This window comes from Diachasma alloeum, unplaced genomic scaffold (assembly GCF_001412515.2).
Source record: "Diachasma alloeum isolate Michigan unplaced genomic scaffold, Dall2.0 Dall_scaffold_00575, whole genome shotgun sequence".
NCBI classification, from domain to species: Eukaryota; Metazoa; Arthropoda; class Insecta; order Hymenoptera; family Braconidae; genus Diachasma; species Diachasma alloeum.
The window spans coordinates 278,892-280,896 of NW_021680707.1; the positions used below are offsets into that span (position 1 = coordinate 278,892).

A 2,005-nucleotide genomic window follows, 5' to 3' on the forward strand; every position below is an offset into this window, starting at 1 on the left:
ATGATAAACATGATCTTGATGATATATGGTTTACAAAGAGGGAGGCGGGAAAGGAAGAGTTAAAGTGGAGGTATGAGTCGTTAAGCGCTGAGCCGGGAGACTGACTGGCGTCTGCAGACGCAGCAAATTCCTTTTTCGCCTCTCCTTTATGTTATACCGTACATACTATTGTGTTTGAATACTTGAATTTCGAAGTGTTATATTAGTTATTTTCAACCTTTCTTTGAGGGTGGAAGGGGAAAAAAAAAGGTAAAAGAAAGACAAGCAAGGACATTCTCGTAGTGGTCACTCCCCCCCAATTTTTTTTTTTTTTTTTTTTAGGTGACTCTGAGCCTAAATATGTTGCTAGTAAGGGATGGTATACTGAAAGTGTCCGCATGGGCTCTGTAGGGCAGAGTCCCTATTATTCAATTACATTTTAATTTTTCCCGAATTTTGATTTTTATGGAGAATAGAGGCTGTTCAAATTTTATTTTTTGTATGTGGCGTCGTAGGGGAGGATCAAGGGGTGGTATTCCAAAAGTATCCGCATAGACCCTGTAGAGTAAAGTCTCTACTACAGAACGATGTTTCGATTTTCCATGAAATTCTTCTTTTAGTGGGAAATAGAGACTACTCAAAAATTTATGTTCGTCTTGACGTCCGAGGGCAGGAATAAGGGTTGATACTCCGAAAGTGTCCGCATGGACCCCGTAGAGTAGAGTCTCTATTACACAACGATATTTCAATTTTTTAGGAAATTCTGAGTTTTATTGGAAATGGAGGAGTTTACCGAGTGAAATCTTGAGTTCATTCATCATCGTTGCCCCTAGGGGCAGACTTCAGCTTGTTTGGGTGTTTTTCGAGTCTCTTGCCATCTTCTGTCTCCAGGATGACATTCCCTTTCTCGGTTATTCCTACTACTTCAAAGGGGCCAACATACTGCTGATCTAGTTTCCCATATCTGGGTTCCTTTTCTACGCAGACGAAATCACCGATTTTGATTTCCATCGGGTGGGTTTTTTGATCGTACTGCCCCTTCGATTTCATCTTCGCGCCGATGAGATTGTCTGCGGCTATCTGATGGATTCGATCCAGTCTTTGGACGAAATCAATCATGTAGTCACTGTAGGTCTCGATTTTGTCTGGGTCGGAGAAGTTGGAAGGTAGTCTGATCTTTTTACCGTAGAGGACTTCAAAAGGCGTGAAACTCGTGGCGCTATGGACTGTGTCCATAGACAATCATCTTTATTCCGAGCGTCTAAAGTCAATTCAGAATCTCCCAGTCTCGGAAAGAAGATCGTCAGCCGGGTTCCCAGTTACCGACTCCGTACGCTGGCGCCACCACTCCATTTTCTTTGTGAACCACTCTCGTGTGGGACCATTCAAATTTCCTGGTCCGACAAAATCTCGGCGTCTCAACCAATTGAGACCCAGATGAAAGCTCCCACCAAGAATCCAGACTCCATCCCACGATGTAATCCGGTGGGCGGCGATTCCATGCATCGATATAAATCAAAATAATACCAATCGTAAAATATATGGTCCCAAAAAAAATTATTGAATAACTCGCGCTCAGCCCAAGGTGCGATCTCTCGTCTGGAAATCCCCTCAAACCGCTGAATGGTCGAACATCTGAATTACCACGTTACAATACATACGGACATGATGTAAAAATAGCATATTCGAACTCCAGAGGTCAAAATTTGTAATGATTTTTCTTTGGCCTCAACAAATACTCAATAAACCCTAACCCAAAATTCTCGATTATACAANTAATCCGACAAGTCTGAAACGCCAAAAACCATAACGCTAAAACTGGACTCCGGGAACAATCAGCAGCTCATCCAATCCTTACTTCGTGTATTTCGGGTGCCAGCCGATTTTTAGCAACGCGGAATCGACAAACCGCAAACGGAACCGTATTTTCTTAAAACTGTGACCTTTCAATATTTAATTATTATTATTTCCTAAAAAGGGGATTTAGGGTAATTAAATAATGAGGACAAATGAGGGATAAAATTAA

General features: G+C 41.8%; 1 protein-coding gene across 1 annotated transcript; it reads right to left on the reverse strand.

Annotated features, from left to right (window-relative positions):
- Window positions 1-789: 789 nt before the first annotated feature.
- Window positions 790-1,215, reverse strand: LOC107043447. The gene has a single exon (XM_015264968.1). The coding sequence runs from the start codon at window positions 1,213-1,215 to the stop codon at window positions 790-792; it is 426 nt and encodes a 141-aa protein (XP_015120454.1).
- Window positions 1,216-2,005: the final 790 nt, after the last annotated feature.